This window comes from Sphaeramia orbicularis, chromosome 24, assembly GCF_902148855.1.
Source record: "Sphaeramia orbicularis chromosome 24, fSphaOr1.1, whole genome shotgun sequence".
NCBI classification, from domain to species: domain Eukaryota; kingdom Metazoa; phylum Chordata; class Actinopteri; order Kurtiformes; family Apogonidae; genus Sphaeramia; species Sphaeramia orbicularis.
This window is the reverse complement of record NC_043979.1, coordinates 32,578,101-32,604,448: the sequence shown is the minus strand read 5'-3', so window position 1 is coordinate 32,604,448 and position 26,348 is coordinate 32,578,101. Positions and strand designations below refer to the sequence as shown.

Here is a 26,348-nt window from a genome sequence, read left to right as displayed (position 1 = left end):
ACACGCATCATAATCCTGTGCCCGCTCCACAAAAACTGTGCACATGGTGACTTCACAGTGAAATCTAGAATTAGCGCTATAAAATATAACATTAACAGCAAAACAATAAATAATTCAAACTGGGTAAAAAATGGGAATTGAACACTCAGACGTGGTGGACCTGCCTGTTAGTGTTAGTGTTGGCATTGAGTTTCCAGTTTGTGGCTCATCCATCCTCGTCTTTTGACCTCCTTTTCTACAGGTCAGAGGTCGTTGATGCTGATGGTATCTGTCCAGTATATGTTCGATCATTCAATGGATGCTTCAGCAGCTGTTGACGAGTGTTTCGACTTTGTGGCCTTGATTGTCTTCCACATTGTTGATCTGTGAAGTACTAGAGCAAGAGTCTGATCTTTGCGCAGTGGCTGATTTCTTTAGAGCCCAAACATGAGATATTACCACTGTCATACAATTCAACACAGAATTTACAAGGATCCATCAGTGATTCACATTTGTATCTGAATTTTATTTACAGAACTGTGCTTATGAATAAGACAGACCCTGCAGAGAAGAAGTAATACATGATTTGTTGAAGTTACTGCACTCTAAATGATACAGTGCCATTGATACAATTGAACAATGGTTAAAAAAAAAAAAAACACACTCAGCAGTACTTTGCAGCATGACATACTGATAGTGATGATAACCAGCTAGAGAGAAAAAACACATTTGAGGTTTGTTATCACAGCATAAAACAGCACAAAATAATACTGACATTGGTTTAAAGGAAGTTCCCATACCTGTGCAGGTAACAGCAGATTTTTGTCATGTATTTCAGAATGGAAGACAACAAACTTTTCCTTTCTTATGTTTTTGGTACCTGAAGATAACTTGGCTTATTACATTATTAAAAAGCCATTTAATACCTGTGATGTTACCACTATGAATTGTTTTGTAAAATATCCCCACAAAAAAGTTACAATAAAATATTTTGTCTTTTTGGCTAAAAAATATATTTACAATTATAAATATCTATGAGGAATAGGATAGAAATATTTCTATTTGGTTGATAAATGACTTTGCATAAAGCTGTGAGATCAACAAAAACCAAACAGAAAAAAAATATCACCCACAAAAGACAAACACCAACAAAAACAAATAACAGAAACTTGAGTCCATCCCTGTAACCCGTGGTAACGATCACCTCCTCTACCAACGAGGAAAATGTGCAAGTGCAAATTCAGTGAGATTACCACTGTTTGTCAGTCTCCAGTCGTCCTCCCTTTGGTGGGATCCTGTGACATCTAGCACAGCCAGGAGGTGGGCACCCACTGGGGCTCAGTGTCCAGCTTATCTATCAGCCTACGCAGCTCGTGGAAAGCTTGGTCTGGATCCATGTTGACAATAGTCGCGTCGAAGAAGTGGCCAAAATTGTGCTCCATCTCACGGGCCTTTTCGATGACCTCCTTCAGCTCCTCCGGCTTTGTGCAGAAAAACAGGACACCAACACCAGAGGGTGAGTCAGACAATGTCTCTAAATTAACTCACTGTACAAGAGAAGAATATGTTCTCATCTTTAATTTCCCTGAATGATATGACGTTTGTTAGGCAAAAAAGCATGATATGATGATTCTGACTTGAGTTACTTGATTTTATAGATTATGATGCATTTGCTGTAGATTAAACCAAATTATCTTAACCTTAAATATCAACAATGCAACAAACACATTAATGCAGCAGTAAAATGAATCCAAACACATCATATATACTGTAAAACACTGACAGGGACCATTTTACTGCTCAACGACTATCTCTATTCTTCATATTTAGTCCATTTTGCTGATATTATTTACATACCTTTACTTAAGTAACAGGGTTTGTACACATTTTTCAAGGTCAAATTCAAGCACTTTTAAAGATCTTTTTTTTTTTTTGTTTTTATACTTCAAGATCATTTTCAAAATTTTCCAGCACAGCACCTTATGGCTGGGGTAAAATACACATCTACAGGAATACATATACTCGTGATTAATTTTTTTCACTTTTTATCACAATGATGCACAGTGTATTATGCTATAAACATCTAAAAATATGTTTCATCATAGCAAAAAGTTTAGAAATTAAAGGAGAGCACAAAGTTTTATCCAGCTACTTTGGGTTCTTCAGAAACACTCACACTGAGCCAAAGATTAAGATAAAAATGTACCTGGAGTCGACCTGAGAACACCCACTAATTTTCTTTTTTGACGTAAAGTTTTATTTTTCAAAATGTATCACCTCTCTGTTAGTAGCTTTGGCTTGCCATCTAACTTGGAAGAGCTAATATTAAAAATAAATAAATAAATCACATCACAGAGTTATAATTGCAAGCAGTTTCAAGCACTTAAACTAAAATTCAAGCACTTTTCAGACCTTGAAAACACAACATTGAAATTCAAGCATTTTCAAGGATTTCAAGCACCCATATGAATCATGAAGTAAGGTTTTGGATGAAGAAGTTTTACTAGTAGTGGAGTATTTTCACATGTAGTATTAGTACTTTTACTTAAAGTATCTGAATATTATTTCCATCAGTAACTGGAATATATGTATAAGTACTGGGACGGAATTCAGGTATTTCAGTGCTAACAGGGTGGTGGGAAACAAATGACATTTGTAAAAACAAAAGTCATAACTTTATATCTCGATAAACTATTATTTTGTCTTCATGGTTAATTTTGTTCACGTGGTCATCTTAAGTGTCTGTTTTTATTCAACATTACCAACACTAATTTTTTTTTTATATCATCATAGTTGTTTTAAATGTTCCACCTCTACACTTCTGAAACATTTGTCATGTTCTGGCCTGAATTAATCATTTTAACATCACAAGTATCCGTCTGGTTTTGTCATTTCCCACTCAGAAAAACAATCCGTTAAATTAAAAATTTGACATTCATCATGATAATTACTGACATTAAGTTTTTTTTTTATCATGATAATATTTAAAATCAACAGTCTAGCAAACTGTGAATGTGAAGTGTCCCAATTTTTGTCCATAAACTGGACAAAATTTCTAACAATGTATGTTAATTACCTTTGGTGTTTTTCCTTCTGTGGCCAGCAGGGTGCGTAGTCGTTCTTGAGAAGGAGGAGCGATGAAGATAACATAGGGCTTGAGGTTGGAGGATCTCAATATCTTCAATGACTGCCAGAAAGAAGAACACAGATGAAGGTTCATATAAAGAGAGAAAAAAGAAAGAAAGAAAAACAACACAGACTGACCAAAACAGATATCACAATGATTCTGTGTTTACTGACTTTTATTAACTTTATAAAGTCAAAAAGAGGAAAAAAAGAGGATAAAAGGGTAAATGGTTTTGGAATCAACATATTCAGCATTAGTGATATTTCATCAGCGATATTTAGACGAACCCCCAACTGTCACAATCGAGCCTTACCCTGGTGTGGAGGCAGAGCAGACAGATGCGTCCGGTGTTGACAATGTGTCGCACTGAGTCGGTGCTCGTACCGTACAGGTTCTTCTCATATTCGCCCGACTCAATAAACTTTCCTGTTGCCAAGTCTGTCTCAAAGGCAGGCCGACTCACAAAATGGTACTCTCGTCCATTTCGCTCATGTATCCTTGGGTTCCTGGTTGTGTCTGAAAAGGACCGATAAAGATAAAAATACTTGAGTTAAACTCCTTGTTAAATAGTTTGACAGTAATTTAGTAGACTAGTAGTAGTAGTTTATTCTTTTATCATACTTTCAGTGACTTTTTATATAAAGTGTATTTTCTTTTGAATAAAATGTATATATGAAATTATTTGAAATGACTGCACTTCATGAGCCATACAGTGTCAGTACATCCACCCTTAAAATTATATTTGCACTCTGTATAAAACTCTAATTTGCACTCTGTACATATTGACAACCTAAATCCTCATTGTAAATAATACACACAAATACATAAACATATATTTTAACAGACCAGATCTCCGTACACATCTACTCATTTATTTATATTTATTTTATACTTTTCTTCAACTCATTGACCTTGTTTCAAGTCAAATTTTTGTGTATATTAGGTTTATGTTTAAGTGTGTTCATGTTTATGTTGAAATTGTACAACACGAGCTAAGAAAAACCGAAACCAAATTCCTTGTATGTGTTCACATACTTGGCCAATGAAGCTGATTCTGATTTTAATCCTTTACGGAATCACAACATTCATTGAAATATGCATCAAAAATAAATATACAAGTATTCATATGATACTCTCTGATTTTAAGGGAAGAATATATTTGGTATCCAATTAGGGTATGATTAATGTTTCAATACGGTGGGTGTAAAGGGTGCCATTTTAACATTTTTTTTTTGGATTTTTATTTATTTAATTTTCACAAAGTAAGAAACATACACATAATACGTGTTGGTTAAAAATTGCGATGGATGGTTACCAAAAACATTCAAAGGGCTTAACAAGTGGCAACCTCCAGATTTCAAAGGTTATTTACAACTGTTTTAAAGAGGTTATTGAACTTTCTTGGGGAATTCCCATCAAAAACATTTTATTTAACTATAAATCTCTGTTTTAGTATAGGTGTAAATAAAATGACAGGAGGGTTATTCTTTAATTATTTGACATTTCCATGTGCCTGGGTTATAATTGCGGGCTTACGTGGAACAGCAACAGCAAACTTTTCTGGTTCAATGGACAGAAGCCTCCGACGCAGCTCGTCGTGGCCACTGTTTGTGGGTCCGATCAGTGCAATAGGACGTTTACGATTAGTAGGCTGGTGATAAAGGGACATCTCCTCATACGTCAGGACGTCCTCGTAGTCTGAGGAGACAGTTTGGGAGGGGTTAATATCCAGCTGAAACGTCCCACATCTTTTAACTCTTGGGTAACCAGTGTAAGGAGAGAACAGGTCTTGGATGAAATCGTAGCAGCAGGTGGGAATGAAATCAGTACATTTCTTTCTGCATACTTAAAGACTAACATTCAGCTGAAAGCATTAGCAGCTGTGGCAAGTGCATTTACCAAGTGAGTCAAAATGAATACTTCTGTCACACGTTTTCTCTTAATGAATCCAAAAAAAAGAATTTTAGCAAAGAATTTCAGGAGTTCTACTACAATTGTTTGTTTTTGCAAGAGAGTTGGTGAAAGGTTTTGTGGTTAGTGTATAGAGCAGCCTGTGCTTTCAAAGACAGTGCAATCAGACAACTATAAGCAGGTCGTACATCAAGCTCCGTCTGGCCACTGATCAGGCCAACAAGAGCAGCGCATGTGTCCATCTGAGCATTTATGTGTTTCTATGTGTGAACTACTAACACCACAGGTCCCCTCCAAGCCTTTTAGACACCTGCTGGGCACCTGTTGATTCACCCTCTGATCCGTCTACGAAGGTGGGACTAATCTGACCTGTGACATGTCGTGTCTGGACAAGCTGCTGCCAGAGCGACTAGATATGTCAAATCCAGCTAATGTTTCAGGTAAATACTGAAGACGCTTGGAGATTGTCCAGCTGTAGAGAAGCAGCTGCTCTGTCGTTGTAAACGCAAAGTGACAGCGAGAGAAGTTTGTGTGTTAGTGAGAAAGAGGGATCACGTTCTCGAATGAGTACTTCTATAACTGTCAAGTTGTAAAAGGGAAAGAGTAAGAGAAAAGACGTCTTACCGGTATTTTTATTCACATTAGATGTGCTCTTCTTCCTCTGTTTCTTAGTCTTCTTATACCAAAGCTTTCCTGGAGCAACGTCAAATTAAAAGAACTTTGCATTAAAACGAGGATTATCATTTCATTTGGTAACAAAACTCCGGACACTTCAAAAATCTATTTCATGTATCTGCAAGGGACTGAATTTGCAAATTATATTTCGTTAATAAAACAGAATGTCTAAGCATTATCCTTTTATCCTCTTACCTTGGTCTCGCTCTCGAGTCCTGTCTGTTATAGTTTTCTTCAAGGTCTCTCTCTGTTGCTGGAAGCTTTTCCCTGTGAATGGGAAAGGCAAAAGAGAATGATCAGCTCCATTACAAAGTCCATACTAGACTTCTAAATTCACCCTGTAGTGGATTCAAACATCGATGCCTCTCAGTAAATTGTGTAAAATGCATGGATAACACAAAACTGCATGCAAAACCTGAAATGCAAAACAACACAAATAGATTTTTCTTTTTAGATTGTCTTTTTTTCAGACATGCTGCTTTCCATTTCCTTCTTAACCTTATTTTCCTGCAGCTACAACAGACCTGGGTCAAAGAGTAATTACAAATAATTCTTGGGTGTTTGATTTAATCTGCTCGACATGCCAGATGGGCGGTGATTTCTGCCAGGGCTGATCAGGGGATGCCAGGTTAGATTCACACATCCTTCAAGTAGTCTCCTGGCATCATTTTCACACTCTACTACTACAGCTACTTGAGTAAATATACGTTAGAAGACCTTATGTACATAGTCATTAATGTTATAATAGTATTGATAATTAATATTTTTATTTGATATATCATCCATTTTACTTTTTTACTAGTTATGTGTTTTCTCTTGATATATTAAACATTATATTTTTTTGTTTTGCTCCAAGGATGAAGTTACCAAACTATCATGCATATGTATATTCTTGTACGGAATCTTAAACATTGTAACTTACTGGTAGTTCATCCTTTCAACCATTTGTCATTTTGCATAACAAAAAATGCCAAATGAAGCAGGCGGCTTGATACTGGCTGTACATTGTAATGTACTTTAGTACGCCCTGGTAATTCATATAAAAAAAAGCATGTACAAATTTCTGTTACCCAAAACTTCTACTCCAAACACTTTTCAGTGGCAGAATTTTTAAGGTTTGGCCTTTACAGGGTGAGTCAGAAAAAACGCTCTTTTCATTTAAAGAAATTGTACCACTGAAATGGAAATGCTTATTTTTCTTTTGATTATACAGTCATATTGATGTGGTTATTGAGCATGTCTGGCGATTGAATCATTGATTTATGGCATAGCATAACAGAGGGAATGTCCATTGTTTATTGTGCACCGAAATATCTGCCAACACAGTTTATGCCACCGTGAATGAAATTGAAATTGTCAACCATTACAGCATGTTTACTCGCCATCAAAATGTTTTGTCTCGACGAAGTCGTCCGGCACGACCTTCAACCTGGCTACCATTCAGACTGATGCAAATCTGTGCTCGTTGTCGCATCTCTAACACAGCTCTTCTCGCTATTCGTGTTCGTCGTAGGGCTTGGATTTCAGCCGTGATGCGATTTCGGAGTTCCTGAAGAGTTTGTGGAACAGTCGGATACACACGGTTTTTAAGATACCCCCACAAGAAAAAATCAAGGGGGGTCAAGTCCGGGGATCTAGGTGGCCACTCTCTCTCTTGACCCAAACAGACAACTCGATGAGGAAATAATACCTGCAATCGCTGTGGTCTTGCCATGATGAAAACTCCCTGGGCACTGTCATGTAGGCCTATGTCCTGAGTGTGAAAGCAAAGCCCCGACTCCTATAATTGTTGTCAATTTCAAGTTTGTTCACTGTGGCATACATTGTGTTGGCAGGTATTTCAGTGCCCAATAAACAATGGACCTTCTCTCTCTTATGCAATGCAATAAATCTATGACTACATCACCAGACATGCTCAATAACCACATCAATATGACTGTATGGTCAAAAGAAAAATCAGTGTTTCCGTTTTAGCAGTACAATTTCTTTAAATGGAAAGAGCGTTTTTTCTGACTCACCCTGTAGTATGGCCATCAGCATGTGTACTCTAAAAACAGTTTTTTAAATAGCCTTATATTTAGTGTTTTTTTTTCAGGTATCGGTGCTCTGTTGCCTTCGAAGTTTTCTCTTTCGGTGTGATATCTCCTAAGCCTGTCCACAAGTTCTAACTTGAAATGGCTTGACTTATTGCATAGATTACAACATGTTGTTCTTTGAGCTCAAAACACAGGTATTATTTGGCAATTTCAACCTTTTCCAAAGTAATTTCTGATGTGATCAAATAGTAGCATTAGAAAACAACTTTGTCAAGTGCATGTTATCACAAAAACACATAATTTAACATCTGACAATAACTAAAAATGATTCATGGTTAGATTTTCTCATGGGTATATTATATGTCCTTGTAGCTGCCCTTGCTAAGCTTTGAACTACATATTGATATTCAGCCCAGGTCTGATCCTTACCTGGAACCAGTCCAGCCAGGGGCTGGTTGTCCTCGTCTCCGTCCCTGTAGGCCTGCCACCAGTTAGGATCGTCCTGGCTGATGACATGAAGGATGTCTCCTTTCTGAAAAGACAGGCCCAGTTCTCGACAAGGCACGAAGGGGTCATCCGAAGGGTCGTAGTCAAAGTAAGCTCTCACGTGCATCTGAGGAAAGAGTTTACTATGTCAAGGTTGGTGTTGCATGCATGCAGACAAGTACTGTCACACACGGTACATCATTAGAGACTTACCACAGTCTGCCTGTGTGGGGCAGGTTTAATCTGAGTGCTCGGGATGAGGAGGAAGGTCAGAGTGCCTTGCATTTGTTGCTGATGGAAAAAATGAGACGCAATGAATTAAACATGACAGGGACTGCATTTCCATAAAACTACTGACTGTATGCCCCTACTACCCCAGAAGTGTTTTATTACTTTTTGTCAAGGTATATTTAATGTTTTTAATATATGTTAAATTCTACTTGGCATGGGTGAAAGTAAAAAAAAAAAACTCTCTCATAAATACATTTTAAAATGTTACGTTTTATGATTTATGGTGACTGTGATGTTATTGACCTATTCAGGGAATATGACACATTTTTCCACAGTTTCCACAGAAAATTATAGTTTCAAGTATTGTACATTTGTGACTTGAGAAAATAATGTATGAGGATATGGACATCAGTACTACCAACAACCATCTAATTACTACAACAAATAGGAAAAAAGAAACGTAGTTTTAAAGCGAGATAAATCACATGTCTGTAAAAAAAACTGTAAAAAAAAAAAACCTCACGTTAATATACGAGGGGAAACCCCTGAGCCTCACCAGTAAGTCATGAACTTCATTGACATGTTTCCCACGAATAGAAATCCCGTTGATCTCCAGAATCTCATCTCCCTCACTGAGGAGACCGCTTCGCTCTGCTGCTCCGCCTTTCACTACTCGACTCACCACCACACTGTCCACGTCGTTACGAACTGTTGCACCCTGATGAGCAGACAGACACCCACAGAGATGAGATAACAGAGATCTCTCAAAACAAGAAACAAAATGATGCATAATAAATAACTATTACAATATAGCAGCGTGAACTCATAAAGACATTCAGCCTCAAGTATAAAAGGAGGTGATGACTTGAATACAAAAAACAAGATGTGCCCTGGATGAAGCACAAAACAAAGGAAATGCTCTTTCACAAAACTGATACAACAAAAAAAAAACTGATAACAATGGATGATGAGGATCAAAATTTGCTAGTTTTTCAATTTAATGGCATGCAGACACTTCAGTTTTCATAATTCTGGTAATTATACCCATTACAACCTTTTGGGTTTTGGGTGTGTACAGAACTAGGCTTGTTGGTTTGGTTCTCACACCCAGCCATGCCTCTCTGTGTGAGTACTTGAAACTAAAATACAACATTCACACGTCTATTATAGTTGACAAGCTTATATGCAACATGGCTGAAAGCACCCCGAATTCACAACATTTAATTTCATCATGTTAGTTAAATTAATCCAACTACTTTATTTTGATTATTGAACATTTCAGAATAACAATGGGGAGAAGTTTTAACCTATTTTTCATTTATTAAAGATCTGCAGGGAGGTTCTGAAATACAGCAACTGACTTCAAAAAATTACAATTAGTTTCTAATGTCCTGACATCAATTTTCAGAAATTTCCAGGCAAGACAGACAGACAGACAGACAGACAGATAGATACTTTATTAATCCAGAGGGAAATTCAAGACTATGTAACCCTTGACCCTCTGATACTATAAACTAAAACTGAAAACACTCATTCTTCACACTATTATTCTGTAAGTTAAATAAGATATAAACACAAAGTAATGATATCTCACCAGTGGAGTGTCGCGGGTCTTTTCCAGTCGCACCAGTTTAACCGTCTCCCCAAGATACTGAGTCATATTTTCTCCTTCTGTCAGTTCCTGACCTGCCACACTGTCGTGAGCCTGCATCAGTGCCTGCCACAAAAAAACAAACACATACATAGACGCACATACAAACAAACAAACAAACAAACAAACAAACAAACAGAGTATGTACATACATGTAACAGACAGAAACACAGATGGACAGGAATAATGAAGAGGGCAGCGTGAGGCAGTGTAAATAATGAAGGAGAAAAAACTGCTTTTGTTTACACTGATGTTTGGTGTTGGAAATGGCATTGAAAGTCATCAAAAACTTGAAACATCTTCCCTTAACCATTAGGGGTGCGTAGTGGCAAGAATCTGGCGATACGACACAAATCACAATACTAGGATCCCGATACGATATATCACAATATATCATGAAACTGTTAAAAAGGCAATTTTTTTGTTGGTTTCTTTTTTTTTTTAAAGATTTTTTCCTGGAAGAATTGAATTACAGCAGAAATATGCACAAATACTAAACACATCTTTATTTGATCACAACAGGATCTAATGCTGTATCACAAAATGTTCCTCTGTTAAAACTTAAATTATGTTTTACAGACATTACGGTTTAAGATCCTGCTCAAATGTTCATATTCTATTAGTTCAAAACTAACATCATAATATTATTTTTGTGCATTCCCAACAAAGGAACTAACATCTGCCTCTCAGACAGTAAAAAGTCCTTTTAGGATGCTTCAAATAACCATTATTAAATAAAAGTGTTAAACAATAATAAATTAAATATAAACAAAAAAAACAAAAACAAAAATGAACCTCCGCAATATCTGCATTTGAATAAATACCTAAAAATGTCGATACAGTACTGGTTAATATCGACACAGTATCGTGAAATAAAATATTGCGATATATTGCAGAACCGATATTTCCTTACACCCTTATTAGTAACCATGAACCTGATGCCCAAAGCCATCCAATCTCCTATCTTTTTTTAACGAGAGCAGTCAGAAAACCCAACGCTCAGCCAGAAATAATACAGAGATTTTCCCCTACACTTCATTTAATGTGACAAGCGCTCCATACCCCACAATTAATAACCGTCGGTCCAAATTAGCGTCTCTGTCCTGCAGTGGAGGGGACCTGTGAGAGTGAAGGCCAGGCTAAGCTCTAGTCTACACACAATCCGTCTTAATCTCCATTTGCATTTAAGAGTGAGGATCCACCGCCATCAATCATCAAACACCTGCAGCTCCCCAGTTGATGAGATAAACGTGTTCCAGAAAACCTGAAATTGGACGGAAGCGAACTCCTTTTATATATGTGCATACACGTCCTTGTTAGATTTTGGATAATGGTGTTTACGTGTGCGTGCGTTACAGGTTGACTTGTGATCCTGAGCACCCCACAGAGCAACAGACATAATCTGTTCTACTTTCTGTGCCACAAGGCAGGTTCACCTCACATCACCCTGCCCACGCTGGCTTCGTGCTGGCTACACCTCAGTAGAAGGGTTAATGGGCTAACGGAGAACTGGTAGCCCACGCGGTCACATGGGTCAAACCTCACACCCCAGGCGCTCCCTTGTCAGGATCGTCAACCGTGAAATCACACCACAGTCATACACCTGAGGTCTTTTCTCACCTCACTGCCACGCTAAAGGATGATGACAGTTTGATAATGTGGCTAACATTTCTGCATCACTAACGCTTTAATGGACAACGTAGAGCATCTAGGGTTCAAGCCTCTTCAAAGCAATGCAGTCTGATGCTTTTCATGCGAACATACAAAAAGGCACATACATGATTTTAGGCAGAATTACCCAAAATCAACCCATAAAGACCCAAATAACCAAAAGCGACCAACACCATCGACTGACCTAAAATGTTGAATAACTGCTGATCTACTGAAACCTGTCAATACATGTAAATAATTGGTGTATAATGCAGTTTTTCCATCTTTTCATGGTCATCAGATATGACCCATTTGGAAGTTCAGAGGCTCCGTAGTTACCATGGAAACGCTGTCATTTTCTACAACATTGATTCTCCAGTAAGACCTATGTAGTTTGATAAATGACAGTGGATGGAGACGCTTTTTTTATGTTCAGTTATGGTTATCTTTGCTGGAAAAGTCACTTTTTCTTTAGTTTTCTCTGTTTCTCATTTAATAACCTTTGACTTTACTCTGAGATTTTATGAAAATCTACATGATCAATAAATTAAATAAAAGAAAATGCCTGATTTTCGGAAACAAAAGCAAAATACAGAGGATAATAATGTAATAAAAGGTGATAAATCCCTTAAGAAAGGTTAAATAGAGAGAAAAAAATCATTTGGGAACTGCCACAAAATTAGCACTGGGTCTTTATGGGTTAAATATGTAAGAATAAAGATTTTAACAGTGCAGTCAGTTGACTATAACTATGGTATTGTAATCTAATAATGGTAAAAGATCTCAATTAAATAGACCTTACTTATCATTCAACAATATCCTGTCTCTAAATAAGTAGAAGAAGAGTTCCACAAGAGTGACACTAGTGTTATTTGCGAATAAGTTCTGTTTCAGTCTGATTATCACACTAATATCTGACCTCATTTCCAGAGGTTAATTACACCCAGTCTGATCCTTTAATTTTGATTATATAATATATTAAATCAAACACCCTCTGTTAGTATTTGTTTAATTAAACAAGATACCCCCTTGTAGCAAGACAATTATGTTTTATGTGTTATAATCTAAGACACAGCTTCCATTTACCTCGACTCAGTTGTATAAAACACAGTTGCAAAGAAACCAAAGCTGCAGGGTGTGTTCAACATTTCAAGTGATGAACCATTAAGATCATTTACATTTTCATTGATGCTTTTTCTTAATCAGTTAAGAAGAAATTAACATGCACTTTCCCTTTGAAAATACACCAATCATGCTTTTTCATTAGCAGAGCTGACCCGCATTACAAGCTAATTTCCATTATGACCTTTCTTGTGACCAGCTACATTAATCTTTCATACAAACTGTGGCTGGCTGTCCTTGAAAATTTCTACTTTTTGCAGCTCAAATAATAGGCTTTAATTACAGATAAAATTAATGTGTCATGGAAAGTTTGATCTGTGAGGCGAGTATCTGCTTAAAGCAACTTTATTGACCTTTTTCACACTTGCCGGAAATACGTAATCGTTGCGGAAAAGGACTTCCTGCCAAGCATCAACACAGTCAGACAAAATGGATAAGAGAGTGTACACAACCTGCCTGATCGATTTGCCAAATATTGCATTTGCTGATGTTGCAAGGAAAATTCCGCAACCAAAAAGAACAAAATCAGTGAAGGGTACAAATTTTTCCACAAGGAATTTGTCCATAAATATCAAGGTAAGTAGAGAGCGATCAGGCTGTTAGTGAACTGCTGGCTAGAATGACAAGTCAGTAGCATGTTTACTTAGACATAATTTATGTATAATGTACAGCCAACCTTACTAAAGTATCATAGTCTCCTTTGAATGAAGCTGTTCCATTACAAAAGGCTAGGAACAGCCCCGGGTTTCAGGCGGTGAACTGTGATTCCCAGCATGTAATCTTTCGGACATGAAATGTCTGCTGCAGACATACAGTCGCGGAAAATATTATTAGACCACCCTTGTTTTCTCCAATTTCTTGTTCATTTTAATGCCTGGTACAACTAAAGGTACATTTGTTTGGACAAATACAATGATAACAACAAAAATAGCTCATAACAGTTTAATTTCAGAGCTGATATCTAGCCATTTTCCATGGTTTTCTTGATAACCAAAATCACTTAAGTTCTTACATCAGTAGCTATGGCATTGTACTGACAAAAACAGTGCTTTTAGGCCTTTCATGTTTTCTTTTCTGTCTGTTTTAGTCACATGATACACACAAGAGTTAGTATTTGATTGCATAACTATTGTTTTTGATGACTTTTGATGGTCTATAATAATTTTGTCCACGACTGTATGTACTACCCTTTTAAATCACAAACTTTGGTCCCTCATCCCGCCGGATTGCCTGAATCCATGTCCACCTAACCTCATTGTCCAGAGAAAAAGAACGAAAAGACAGATACGGCTGCTTTTGGGCATAACAAGAGCAACCTGGAACGCTACAAAAACTCTTGTTCTTTGCTTGGGCCATAACTGCCCTGATAGGTGAAAAGGTAGAATTCAGTGACAATTGTATATTTCCGGTCAAAAATACGGAAGTTGTGAAAAAGGTCTATACAAGTAGAAGGATTTCTTAAATGACATGCTGGCTCTGAAGGAAAAATTATTTTTTTTAATGCACAGCAGTCTGCGACATCATAATGCTATGGGCCAGTTGCTGCATCTGTACCAAAAACATATGATCACAAAGTCCTTCATTTGTCCTTCATTTGACTTTAAGCTTTCATTTCATATTCCTATAAACTGAAATAGCCTATACTATGATCCTGACCTTTGATGAGAAACAGTTACCCTCTTAGAATCCACACAGAAATCCAGATAGAAATCCAATTATTAGCATTTAAATAAATGTGTTGCTCTATGGTAAAGCTCTGCTGAGTCGTCTTGTATTACAGGCTAAGGGTCAAGGTCAAAGAGAGCTATGGTAAATCACAGCTGACATCTGACCTGTAGATGAGGATTGGTGAGCAGAGCCCTGAGCTCCAAACCCTCCTTCTGTTGGCTGGACTGGAGGATCCTCTGTACCTGTAAACAAACACACAGAAATGAGAGGAAAAATAGTACTGGGATGGAAAGTACCTTGACCATTTTCTGACCAAGCCCACTCTTAAAAGTTTTTGCTTTGTATGTGTTTCTTTCACTGTAATGGTGAACTGCAATCTGCATATTATACATTAATATTTTGCAACCAAACAATTGCATGAAAGACAGACACTAGCTGCAATGCTCATTCTTAGGGCAAAAAATGTTACTAGCTCACTTTATCCAAGTGACACATAAGCCGGCTTTAGACCCGAAGTAACTGCAACCTTCAGCACTCAAACTCTAGTTCCAGGAACTACAGGTAATGTGTCCTCCTTCCTCCTAAGACCCATGAAGATTTCTCAAATTAGTCTAATGATATGCAACAAAGTGATGATAGACGGTATATGTGATTTTCTGCACAACCATGCAACTATCTGTTGTTTATACATGCACTAAGCCTGGACTATTGGTCCATCTGTCACATGTTTTCCTCTGTGACTTGGACGTAATGGGCTAAAAACTGTTCAGCTTTAAAACAAAAACACTGCTTGATAATAAATAATACTGTAAGTACCGACCAATCAGAGAGGGTATAGAAATAAACGGACTCATAATATCCTCCTGAGACCCAGGTAAGTGAAAGTTTTAGTTTTGTTACATTAAACAATTGTCTTGATTGGAAACTGCATGATGCAACAGTTTTTTCAGAAAATTATTTTTATTTATTTATTTATTTAGTAATGGAAGGTCCTTTGCAATCGACAGCACTTTTTAAGTAAGACTGTCAAACTTTTGTCCCTTACAGAGGACAAAAATGCATTGCTGGGTCTCAGGAGGATATTTCAAGAAATCAATGTCCGTATGACATTGCAAGTAAAACCACAGAACACTATATACAATGTTACAATACCAGAAAACCTCACATACAGTACAAATATTGCAGGTACATAGTATTTGGTGTCCTAATAAGTCAGAGCAGGGTTTCACATTCCAGACACAAAAGTACTCAGTCTTCACTGCATTGTAAAGAAGTTGTTGGTTTTGGTGGACTCATTATCCATGGTCATTTCTCAAAAGCCTATAACTCTCATGGTACGAAGATGTATTATTGTCGATGGAATAGCTTGAAAATGCAGAAAATGTGTCATTAGTGCTGAAAGGTATATACCGGTTTGTCAGTGCATCATGAATGACAAATATGATACAGCTGTTGAGCAGCTAGAATCCTATAACAGACAAGAATGGAACAACATTCCTAACCTAAAACTGGTCTCATAAGTTCCTAAATGTTTATAGAGTGCCCCAAGTATTGCTGGTATCAAATTCAAAATAATTTTTTTTTGGGTCTTTTTGCTAATTTTCTTAGTTTAAACATTTGATCTATCCTTTAGTTTCTATTGTGAACAAAATCTGGCTTTTGAGATAAGATAAGATGGGATATACATATCATTGCACTCTCTTTTTATTTACATTCTACTGTATCCCAACTTTTTTTGGAATTGTGGTTGTGCAAACATTTTAACCAAATTAAACCAGCATAGACTTGGAAAGTACTGATGTGAATTGCAGCACATTGCACTTCCCTTCCATATCCTTCCAAACCTTCCACTCTGCTCTATTTTCTTCCTTTTCTTCTTTTCCCTTCTCTGTTATAATGTTCTATTTTAATCATTTGGTTCTTATGTTGTCATTTGGTGGGAAGATGCTATTGTTTGTGGTTTAGACTGTTTATTGATTTATGACAGTATATATTTTGCTTCTCTTTTGCTGTATTTTTTGCTTCTGTCTCTTCTCCTGTTTAGAGCTTAGTTCATCCATTACACTAATCAAAGCTCTCACTAACAAGGTGACGCACTTTCCCCTCCCCCCCAAGCAGTGCTGCACCTCGGGCCACAATGCTGTAAGCCGCTGGAGATTCTTTTTCTGGCTGCCCAGATCCTGGCCTCCTTCCTGCAGTGTGCTGCACTGCTCAGCCAGGACCAAGGGCTGCTGGGAGATTAGTTCACCCAATGGCCAATCTGAGTGTCAGACAGCATAGCCACGTAGTATAGACACACTGCAGCTCAAACTATTACACGTGGTTAAGCACTATGGGAGCGATGCCTGGTGGGTGAGTGCAAACACTGATTTACTGTATGCAGGAGGACAGTTGTGTGTTGTGTGTGAGGCAAAACAGATCATCACACCCAGCTCTCACATAGTTCTATCTTCAACCTCTCCTGTCAGTACGAGAATAGCGATTCTGTAGCAGCGCTGCCCTTTGCATGAACTCTACCCAGCTCATAGCAGCCTGTTTCATCAAAACAAGGTTGACTCTTACACATCTAGCCATCAGCTAAAATCACACTACCAGTTTGAATGTGCTGAGAACCCTGTATTACATTCTTTCATGTAACACATATCAGAAGTTGACACTAATCCTAATTTAGTGCCTATTGTGGGTGTAGCCTGTCACAGACGTGTTGAGCTTTTACTTAATACTTAGCAAGCCATATCACATTTTCTGTCTTTCTGCGATGACTTGGCTCTGTGTGACAGGCTGCTTTTGAACATTTGACATGCTGAGGTTTGACTCTGCAGGGACACAAGTCAATTATTGTTGCTTTGCTTGAGCAGAGTCATGGCTGACTTGGTTTTTGACAACGATGAAGTTAGGTGAACCGATTCCCACCCACTCAAATCTGAAAACTGTGATGGTTTCCTGCTGCCTGTCAATCCATTTGCCAAGATTTAAGGTATAGCACTGTCAGCTGTTTAACAAGGAAACAGTAACTTGTGAAAGGGATTAATTCGTATATACTCATATTATACTGCGTATATTGAAAAAACAAGTATTGTCTTTACATTATGTCTTCCTCTTCATTATCTGTCATAAAGGTAGAGGCTCCATTTTCATGTCCACATCTGAGTGTCTTACATTTGACTCTTTCACTTTTACCTTTATGGCCCCCTCACATCGCATAAATTCATCATTTTGTCACTCGCCCGATGACAAATTATGTTTCATAATTCTTCACACTCTTGTGGCTTTTGAAGCAACTCTACAGAATCAATCATGATCTCCATCTATGCATTCATGTTCTACCTGTTAATTTGCTAAGATACATACTTGACTGAAATTATGGGTCCTAACAACACAACCTTTGGGCCTTCTTTGTATCAGCTACTGCTCAGACAGAATAAAAATGAAATGTTGGCATTATTACAGAAATCAGTAAAAAAAAAAATTGTGTGTGATACCCAAGTCACTCTATTTGCTAGAGTGTTTGTTATCAGGACTTGCGGACACTAAACCTATTTGTATTTACAAATTTATACTTAATACTTACACAGAGGAAAGCCACTTACAGTGATCATGATTACAGTGATCAACCACTTATATGGATAAGAAAGCTTGGGACAGAATTATTCCTATACAAACTGTATCTAAATGATTTGCTTAAAGTAATTGAGGAATCCAGTTACACTTTCCAGTTTGAGTTTTTTCATACCTGACAACATTTAGATAAACATGAAGAAAATAGCACTCCTGCATCCTTAAGATAACCCATCTGCTTCCAGCTGGCTACCTAAAGCTGGTGTGCACATTGAAATCATTGCATAAAAAAAGAATAATTTTCTCTTAATAAATGTGTAGCCTCTTCCTGACATACAACAAACTGGCATTCTACTCAAAAACATGAATATTACCGACACAGTCCAATTGAATTTCTTTACATTCATATAACAAATAATGAATAAAAGTCAATTGCAATAGATGTCATCTGTATAAAACTTAACAAAATCAATATTCTATTATTATCACTGGTTGCTTATGGTGACAGATGGAGTATAAGCTATTGGAGTTTAAATGAATAGTACAGCTGTCATTGAGCTTCTTTTTCTTTAACTTTTTATTTTAAAATCTACGCGCAACCACAAATAATGGTTTATTTCCATCTTTCAGATGTCGCTGTAAAATTATTCCTACCTCCTGGCAGAGATCCTGAGCTTGTGCTGTGAGGGGTGAGGTGGGGCTGACTCTGTTCATCTGCTGCGACACAACAGTGTAGATGTTGTAGGAATTCCTAAAGTCCTCCTTGGCGAGGAGCTGCAGTAACAGCTCCACATCCTGCTGACTCTGGGCATCAGTCAGACTGTGCTGCGCCCACTTCAGAGCCTGCAGCAGCTCCTCTAGTTCTGAGACAGAGGCAGATAGAGTGAGGGGAACAGTACAGCGAAGAAACAGTGAGATATACACAGGCAAAATGGCAGAAGTCAGGAAATTTCTACTCATAAAAATGTCAGCATTTGTTTGTTGTCATTTCTGACAACATAACCTTTGAATGAAATAGAGGTATGTGGGTAAGCTCATTTTGTACCTTTCAAAGGCAAACTTCAAAAGTAAAAAAAAATAAAAGTGATAGATACTGACCTCAGTAAAGTTAAAACTACATAAACAATTTATGACAACTTAATTCAATCAAAATGGCTCACAGCTGGATCCTGAACTAGATTTATAGCTTTTCATGGTACACACCATTTAGGTCTAAAGGGGTTTTATGGTGTATTTCTGAATCTTTATATAAAGAGGGAAGGAAGAGAAATGACGAATATCAAAGAACTATATTTTCTCAATTCAGGCTGTTAGTGATCTAACTCCAAACTTTGTTTTAGTGCCGTGCCAGTGCTGGAGAAAAGTACAACTTAACCGATTATCATTCAAGATGAGGAGGAAAGACTGTGATTGGTTTATAGAAATACAAACAAGCCAATTGTCTTGGGTGGTGCCAAGCTGTGGATGGAACAGTGCCCTTGTGTGTAGTGCTGGGGGTTAACCTGTTCTGTTGCACCACTTGCATGACAAGCAACATTCACAATTTATATATCACCAGAAGCAAACAGGTTCAATTTTGATTTTACATTGACCAAGAAAGATTTCCAGGGAAATAATTCTCAATTTTATGATTCAAGCATTTTTAAAGCTTTTCAACAGGCAAAATTTCAATAAATCAAGTTTATTCAATATACTGCCTACCCATATTACTCATATTTACCGTTCACTGCAATACTCAGATAAATGAGGCTACATACACACAGGCTGATTAAGGAAACTCTCAAAAACAGGTCTGATGTTGTGTACATTAACCCTTAAAGATCCAGAACTATTTTTGTGGCAATTTCTAAATTAATTTTTGTGTTGTAATCTAATTTAAGTCATTTATCACCATTTATCATAATATAAACCTCTGCATTTTTCAGTGAAAATCTGGTATTTTCTATATCGAATTTACCGACCATGTAGATGTTCATAAAAGCTCAGCGGTAATTCAAAGGTTATTATATCAAAAACTGACTTTTTCTGCTAACTGAAGTCTAAAACCAATGTCATTTGTCAAACCGCATAGGTTTTATTGATGAATCAATGTTGCAAAAGATGACAATGTTTCCATATTAACTACAGAGCCTTTGAAGATCCAAACTAGTTAAATCAGATGCTGCTGAAAAGAAGAGAAACTACATTTTACCTGAATTATTTAAATGTATTAATACGATAAGTGTATATAGGATTTAAAATGTTTTAGATCACTAGATACTTTTGGTTGCCAGTGACTGTTTAGGTCTTTGAGGGTTAACAACTTCATATGTGGCTTATCTTATGTGCTGTAAATGCCACAGTCTTTGTCTGCTGTCAGTGTAATAGCTCTGTGCTCCTGAGTCCAGTGTTATCAGACCCTAAAACACATCAGCCTCATTCAGTCTCCTTTTCTTCTCAGCCCCCCAGTAGTGTCATTGTTCTGATTTGATTAGTTTTTTTGTATAACCCCACAACCACCTATTCTTCTCTGAGGTTCGCTCCCCTGCTCTCTTTTATGACCTTCCAGCCTTCATCCCCCAATCATGACCCCTATAAAGACCCATCAGCCCTCACTCACCAGCTACAGGTTCCTGGGAGCCGGTGCCTTTCATAGCCTTTTCCCTCCCCTCGAAGGTGGGATTGTCGATGCCCACCTTCGGGTTCTGTGCCAGCTTTTTCAGCCTCAGTGATGCATTTGGGTCAATTTCGTGCCTCCCCCTGCTCTCCTCCTCCCTTTTCTTCCTCAGCTCCTCCTGGTAGTGCTTAATCCTCTCCATGTGAGCACTGCATTGTGGTGATTTGACGAGGGTATTCTCCTCCCCTGGACAGTCCACGGCCCTCTCCCGGTGGCTCTTGGCCTGACCAGCAGCCTCTTGCACATAGCCATTCATATGGGATGTGATCATCCCTGCTGCAGCGGTGTACAGCTCAAACCAGCCCAGTATTTAATGAGACCTGCTTGAGCATGAAGAGGAACCACTGGTGAAAATGCTCAAACCAGGAATGACTGCATGCCAGCAAAAGATGTAGTCTTGTTATGTAAGTCTGTGATCTGTCATCCTGAAAAACAAACAGAGTTTTTTTTTTTTAATATTCTTGTCAAATTACTTGTATGGAAACAATCAATAGTTTAATTACATGTATATGCCTGTTTACATTTATGTATATGCCTGTTTACATTTGACTAGTTTTGTTTTCAGAAGCACTGATATGACACAATCCATTAATACATTAAATCTGCATTTCTTAATATAATAAAATAATAATAATAATAATAATAATAATAATAATAATAATAATAATAATAATAATAATAATATAAAGAGATTATATTATATAATTATATTATATATTATATAATATAATAAAAAGATTATATCATCTGAAAAATATTAATGTTGTGCACGATTGACATTTTTATTACTAAATAGATGAATATAACATTTAGTAATATGAGTATAAATGTGATCATAATATTGATGAGTGTCAGGATAAATGTCAAATGATGACTTCTTTTCAGGCTGATTTTTACTTATGAGTGGAAGTTGATGAAATCAGGTCTATTATTGGGGTTTTGCAGCTTTAATAATAAAATGATTAAATCTTAGTTCAACACCAAAATATAGGCTACACAAGTGACATTAGGAAAAATGACAAAATAATTACATATTTTGCCAGTGATAATGATAACCTGATAATGTAAATAAAATAAACTAAAAAAAAAATAAAGATGCGAAAGTGATAACTAGAATGTTATGAATAAATTAATACTGCAATAGTAACTATCATATTATTGGACTGTTAATATTAAAGTAATATATACTACAAGTCAAACTGTATGTTTAGAATACAAGCATTTTCTAAAATATTCTTTTCAAACATTCTTGCATTCTAGAGTAAATCTTTAGAATATAAGAGAATTGTAGAATATTCTAAGATGGAATGTATTGAATACTAGAATTTAGAACACTTTAAGGGAAAAAAAAAAGAGTATAGGCCTACTAAAACATTTGATGCAAGGCAAGATTATCCAAAAGTAGTATGAGAAAAAGAGTATGCTTCAGAGGCATTATTTGGACAGTCCTGCACTGTAGGAAGTAGGTTGTTCCTAAAATTTGAAAAATACAATGGGCCATACCATTACCATTATAAACATTAAAAGGGCTTAGTCTAACTTCCATGTTCTAAAACTTTTAACCAGTAGTGCCAATTTTATCCACTCACTTTCACCCAGTTGCATGATCAATAGGCAACAGTTGCTCCCACGTCTTCTCAGCTATCACACCACTAATCTAACCTATACTATGAAAAGCTCTCTGGCCTCTGTCACCTAAAATCCCTTCAGTTCAGCCTCATCCCGCCATTTGCTTGGGTACACCTGTCCCTAACTGCTCTGTCCTCTTGATTAGCTTATCTGGCCAACTAGCCAAACAAAGATATTACTTAAATGTGATACATGCCACACTACTACCTGTGACTGCAGTGGATTGTAGTCTATTTTAGGTATACTACACACAGTAATCTGGATTATTTTGGTGTATAGCTGAAAGATGTTTACTGGAGGCTTATGTTCCATCTGTGGGAAAATACTATCTATATGTTTTTCATAAAATGTAGAATGATTATTACAAAAAATTGTCACAAAGACAAATGTGAGTATTCTGCACAGTGTTCTGCATTAACAACAGATAGCCACGTCTTCCTCTTTCATGACTTTAGCTTTGCTTTAAATACCATGTTGGTAGCTTTCTTCCTCAAATCACCTACAACTTAAAAATGCATAGTAATAATCTCTTTATTCAATCAAACTTATTACAGATTCATGACCTTGTGAAATACTATACCTTGTCAATCTTATTTAAAGCATTTAACAAATCACCATCAAATAACATACAAAGGTTTTTCGTACTTAGAGAGAGTACTTATGACATAAGAGGCTTTGGAAATGTTACACTACCTAAGGTTCGAACTACCAGGAAGTGCTTTTGTCTGTCTGTACGTGGGGTGAAACTGTGGAATGTTCTGGGCCTTCAACACAAGCAATGCCAAACTATCCAGTTTTAAAGCACTGTACAAATGTATGGTCTGGTCACAATACAGGGAGGGCGGGGCTTATTTTTGATTGCTGGGCCATTCCATCCTTGGCTCTTTCTTACCTTTGTTGGTATGTGCTTGCCGTTGTTTACCATGTTGGCATATGATTATTGTTGAAATATATATTATTAGTTATGCAGACTATCAATTAGATAGTTACTATGTGTAATATAGCCTATATCAGTTGTCCTAATCTGTTTACTATTTGTTATTTACATTATTAGAACTCTAAAAAGATATAACTTTATCATTAAAAAAGCAAAAGTAATGTGTTATGCTGTATAAATGAAAGGTGGGAGTGGGATTTAATAAGTTTTATTCTTCCCACTCCTTTTCGAGCAATACTTATTGAATTTATTTTGTTATTACTAGTGTTCCTGGCAATTGCTATATTGTCTTGATCGCCTCTATTTATTAATGTATTTGCTCTGCTATTAGTTCCTTGTACACATAAAAAAATTTAGTTTTTTCTTCTGCTCAAAACAAATGAATGAATGAATGCAGGCTTGTCAGATACCTCTACACATTTGTTCTCATCAGGGTTATACTTCATATTTTCAAGTCTCCTTATTAACATTTAGCATCTATAGAGTCAATTTGAATAGAGTAAAGCCATAAGGGTTAATGGCTCTGTCACTGTAAGCCACTTCTGAGGCGCTTGTCAAATAGCCAGTCATACACTCCTGTCACCTACCAGCGCAAGGCAGCCCTGCCCCCCTTTCAACCTACTTCCCACAGCTAATTACGTCTGGCAGGTCTATCCCCCTAGCTCTTGGTCCAAGCTCCCAAACCCCGCCCCTACGGAGGCATTTAGCTTCGTTTAGAGTGGCGGTGTAAGGCTGACAAACAGCAAAGACTGCCAACGGGCCATCTGTTCCTGTGGGCTTAATTAGACCTAGGATCTCATGCTGTACTTGAGCTCGAGTGGTCACAACAGCACTGGAAGGGATGCTGGAAAGGGAGTGGACTGCCTAGGTGGAAAAATAAGCATGAATACACATATACATCTCCTGCCAGACAAAGCACCGTAGGCAGCATGACTGGTGTCTGGACAATTATATGACCTGAGAGGAAAAAGAATCTAAACTGCTTCAAAATAATATGAAACTGCCAACGAAACCAGGTAGCCCTAATGTATACATGCTATGATGGAACTTTTTGGGCTGAAGCAGCTCCTTCTACGATAAAATGTATAGGTTCATTATACAAGCTCTGAAAATTATAAACAAGAAGCCAATTCACTGGCATCACTGTCACATCCTGTAAAAATATAACTTATTGAGTTCTGAAAGCTTCACTGATTTCTGCTTTCTGAAATTAACTCACTAATGTGTTAATAAATCAGCACTAGAGCCACTTCATGGTTTCATCAAAAGTCAGGATGGCATCAGAGTCACCTGGAGCTCCGTCAGCAATAACTGTAAAATATCCCACACTTGGACAGTCAACTTTCTCCATAAAGGACAGTCACATCTGGAACAAAATGCCAAATGAAATATAACTGATAAGATGTCAAAACAGCACAGGTTAACAGTCTGAAAACAAAACAAGAATGTACCCACTTCTAAAATGTAGAGTTTGTTAAGGTCAAAATCTTATATTTTTCCTTTGAGTGTGTGAATGTATGAGTGTGTGGTAGATGTGAATAATCTTCTATATTATTTGTTCTATTGTTTATATCATTTCATATTATTGTTGTTCATACCGTAAATTTATTTCTCTGTTGAAAAGCCCAGCCAGGGACAGGAGTTGCAAACAACCATACTCATCAGATGTTGCACAGGTCCACTATTCACTAATATTTCACTGTATTATCCCTGATAAATAAATGAATAAATACATACACATATTTCTTTAAACATGCATTGTGTGTAATCAGGTAGACAGTCTAGTGTTAATCTGTCTAACCTGTCTACTAGCTGAACAGGGTGACAGTGCAAAAACACTTCGACTTACCCTTCAAAACGTTTCAGAACATTTTCTATGGGAGTTTTCTCACATGTTCTCACAAGTCATTCCCTTACAAGTCAAAACATTATTGAGCAACCACCCTGTCACGACAACACACTCATTTAAATACATAAAAAAAGAGAGTTTAGTGTTGTAATAAACTGTGTGATTGCAGAATAACTACCCATCTCTATAATAAGTTAGCTACTGTCATTGAAACAGAGCTGAAAGTCATTTGAATGATGTATAAAGTACATTTGTGAGGGTTTATCCTCCAACACCATGATTATCCCGTGACATTGAATGATGGAAGAACTTCTCATTTATTAGTCATACATTTATAGCTTAAAATAACAGCTCCTAACTCGTCTTCAGGTAAATTAAGGTAAGAAAAAAAATCGACGTGAAAGGCACTATGGGACTTTATTATCAGTTTTATGTTATGTTGTTAACTTCGACAAGGAGCGAAGGGTTAGCATTTATTTATTTGAGATAAGCAACGCCAGCACAACAGGCTTATATACATTGAGAGCAAAAAAAAAAAAAATTCCATTGCTTGGTTTGTTTAGTTCGACATTTTAATTCACTTCTCAGCAGTAACAGCCTAACTAGCAGTGACAGAGGTAACGCTAGCCTGATACCGCTAACAACAAATACGTCTTTGCGTAGCTAACGGTAGCCGTCCCGTCAGGCTCCGCGTACTCACCACTTTATAGACAGCCTGTTGATTGTTTGGCAAAAAAAAAAAGTCGGTAGGGTTCCTTATGGTCCTTTTATAATCCAAATCTCTGGAAATTTGCCACTTTTTGCTCTCGGACGGTAAGGAAATGCCCCAAACAAAGTCCTTCGATCCTCACGAGACCGCATTCAGCTCCTGCGCTGAGTTTCGTCCAGGCGCCGTCGGGACACTCGTAGCCATTGCTGTGTAACTGCGCCGGTGTTGTGAGCCGTTTCCCTGGCAACAGAAGGGCTCTACAGCTCCCCCTGTTTGTCAGATGAGGATCAACAACCCACATTGTTCATAAAGCAGCCCAGGTGTGTCAAACTAGTTCAGGGGCACATTGAACTAATTTGGATCTCAAACCGGTAGAATAATAGCAGAATAAAATAGAGTTAGAAGTAGAATAGTAATAAGGAGTAGAATTAACACTGATATATTTGTATTTTATTTTATATTTGTCTTATACAG

General features: G+C 37.2%; 1 protein-coding gene across 2 annotated transcripts; it reads right to left on the bottom strand.

Moving 5' to 3' along the window:
- Positions 1-484: 484 nt before the first annotated feature.
- pals1b (protein associated with LIN7 1, MAGUK p55 family member b) lies at positions 485-26,102 on the bottom strand. 2 transcript variants are annotated; one of them, XM_030128457.1, is made up of 14 exons: positions 25,866-26,102; positions 20,694-21,175; positions 18,749-18,957; positions 14,701-14,778; positions 10,040-10,150; positions 9,002-9,163; positions 8,428-8,505; positions 8,158-8,341; positions 5,888-5,959; positions 5,642-5,710; positions 4,643-4,804; positions 3,420-3,622; positions 3,056-3,166; positions 485-1,460 (listed from the first exon to the last, which is right to left on the bottom strand). In XM_030128457.1, exons 2-14 carry the CDS (start codon positions 21,019-21,021, stop codon positions 1,284-1,286), a joined length of 1,944 nt encoding a protein of 647 aa, XP_029984317.1. In that variant the 5' UTR covers positions 21,022-21,175; positions 25,866-26,102; the 3' UTR covers positions 485-1,283. The 2 variants fall into 2 exon arrangements, with proteins under 2 accessions (XP_029984317.1, XP_029984316.1); XM_030128456.1 differs by having other exon boundaries at positions 10,040-10,162; positions 25,866-26,101.
- Positions 26,103-26,348: the final 246 nt, after the last annotated feature.